The 2,640-nt window shown below is 40.2% G+C and overlaps 1 protein-coding gene across 1 annotated transcript in view; it reads right to left on the bottom strand.

Moving 5' to 3' along the window:
• LOC104158304 (cAMP-specific 3',5'-cyclic phosphodiesterase 7B) overlaps window positions 1-1,369 on the bottom strand; it is a gene marked incomplete at both ends in the record, with an annotated part of 19,998 nt that extends 18,629 nt beyond the window's left edge. Inside the window, one exon of the mRNA XM_009695916.1 lies at window positions 1,286-1,369. Coding sequence (XP_009694218.1) covers window positions 1,286-1,369 — 84 coding nt within the window. The remainder of the gene's footprint in view (window positions 1-1,285) is intronic.
• Between the last annotated feature and the right edge of the window lie 1,271 nt (window positions 1,370-2,640).

Genomic DNA, 2,640 nt, shown 5'->3' with positions numbered 1-2,640 from the left:
TGAACCAGTACATTATTCCCTTTGTCCTGGGAAAACTGCTGGACGCGTCTTACCCCTTATGTCTTTCTATTTCAGCCATAGCAAGCACTCCAATGGACATAGGACCTCGAAAACGCCTCTTACCAGCAAGACGGAAAGCAAGCACTTTGCCAGGCGGCACTAACTTTGGCAGCTTGGGTGAATGCAGCTCATCAGAGCCCAAGTCCTCCCCTTCCTATTAGCCCCTCTTTTCTCCTGACTCCCACCCAGAGCCCACCCTTGGCGGCTGGGCTTCTCTCCCCCCTCCCTACCACCTCCCTCCTTTCCCCTTCCCCTTCCCCAGGTACTTGGGCAAGCAGTTACCAAAAGGAGATGTAAAACTTTGGTTTGATAATTGCTTTTTAATGAAAAGCATAATTGCTAGAAGCTTAAAAATGACACCACTAAACAAACTGTCGGAGTTTCAGCTTGTTTTGATGAAGACAGTGAATAACTTTTGTTTTGAAGGTGACATGGAGTGGTCTGTGCAGTACACCAGGACACTCCGAGATCTGCCTGTGTCTGAACACTGGAGTTAACACAGCATCCAGACCAAATGCTACAGGGCCCAAGACTATGTGTTCTCTGTTTTTTATTTTATTTTATTTTTTACACACTGGCTAATCAGTTAGCATCAGTGTAGAGAATCCATCAGGTGAAAAAAACCCAACAGGATCTCAATTTTTTTTTTTCTTTTAGATATGCCCTCCTTTATTTACAACAGTGGCAAAATAACTTCAATCAAAATGAAGTTAAGATTATTTTTAACAGATGTTCACTGCTGGCCTGACCCAAAATCCATTGACGTCAATGAGAAGACTCCATGGGGCTTTGGATTGGGTTCTAATTGTTGGAAAAATTAATGTTATTGTAAACCACTGGTCAGTGCTGTCACATGCTCCCCTTCTGTGCCAATTCTATATGACCGGATAACAGACTCACATAAATCTGTTCCAACTGTTGGCTAAGAGGCTAAAGGACACAGAGGTTTATCTTTTTAATTCTCAAGCACCCCCTGCCCCCTCCAGCACACCCCATGGCACTGCTGTATTTACTTGGCAGACTTAGCATTACGGACAGTATTCATACAATCAAAACATTTCACACGCAAAGACTGGGTGGGAATAATAAAATTATTAATGCTGACTGTGTGAAGACAGCTGAACTACAGATATGTATGAAATGAGATACTTTGGTTCGTATACTTTCAATAAAGACTTTTTTTTTTTTTTTTTAAATACAGACCTGAAGGAAGAGTTGCACTTACTGTTAAGAAGACGGAAGTCTATAAACGGGTAGGAGCCGCGGCGCTCGGAGAGAACCCCTGTCTGACCTCTCACCCGTGCATCTCCTGCAAAACACAAAATCCCCAGAGACGTTAGAAGGGGCAGCTGCCTTTCTCTGCTCTTTAGATCCAGATCTATTTTCTATTCAAAGTGATGACATTATTCTCTTCCAGTGGGAATACTAAGGTCCAAAAAATCATCTCCCATGACACCCCTGGGTAATTGGGTAAAGCAGGACAGCTGATCCTCTTATCAGAACAAAGACACAAAAACCCTTGTGTTTATCCTACTGAACAGTTTCTTGCCCAGTAAGTAGACTCTCGCTGCTTCAGGAGTAGTGCACAGGTCCATTTTTTGCCCAGGCAAGACCAGTTGGATTCTGACTCTCATGGCATCACACACAAAGGTCTCAGCCTTGGACTAGGCTCACAGTCCAACTGACCTTCAAAGCTGTGGGACTGGTCTCAAAATCACGAGTTGATGAAAAAATCCCCAAACAAAATATGAAGATTTTTTTAAGGTTTTTTTTTAATTGTTTTTGATTTATTTTCTGCTCTTTGAGCACTCTGAAAAATTTCAGCCTTCTCTTCAAACACCAAAGCTGCTTTATGTAAGTGAAACCTGATGTTCTCAGACAAGCATCACTTTAAGATACGTACTTAAATATGATAAAGTGACAATACAATAATTAGTATCGCTGTGTAATTCACATTGATTAGTTCCTGACTTACTGTGTAATACTGATGAAATAGGCAAAACTAATTTAAGGAGAAAAATGCTGCTCAGGATGAAGGACAGTTACAAGACCTCTCTCCGAGTAGACAGCAAGTAGTGGGAAGCAGATGTCATTTTTACATTTCCATAACCTTAAATATCTTGTACTGTAATGTAATCATTTATAGGCAAATAACAAGACCAAAATATTAAAAATTCTTAAATAAGATGAAGTTTGGAGATTTTAGAGGTTTGGGTTAGACTACCCTAGTTCTTCCCAATACTAATTCCTCCTCTACAGAAACACAGGCCATAGTGTTGAAAGCATGCCCACTGCACTTCCTCAGACAGCTCACACTGTAGGCCTTTCAAAGTTTGCAATAAAATTATGAATTATTAGTTAGTTTGAATTGTGCTTCCTCTGGGATATGAATATAGCTTCTCACTACTCTAAACAAAAATTATTTAAGAATTTGGCTGATAGTGCTAGCTTCTACTGCTTGTGTTTAAAAACAAGAAAACATCTTGCAGCATAAAAGAAGGACCTAGTTAGATGCTGTTATTTTTTTCTGTCATCTAATGTTTACTTAAAATGTGTTTACAATTACATTTAAGGGAAGAA

The sequence above is a fragment of the Cariama cristata genome, unplaced genomic scaffold, assembly GCF_000690535.1.
Source record: "Cariama cristata isolate BGI_N322 unplaced genomic scaffold, ASM69053v1 scaffold4722, whole genome shotgun sequence".
In the NCBI taxonomy this organism is placed as follows: Eukaryota; Metazoa; Chordata; class Aves; order Cariamiformes; family Cariamidae; genus Cariama; species Cariama cristata.
This window is presented reverse-complemented; position numbering and strand designations above follow the sequence as displayed.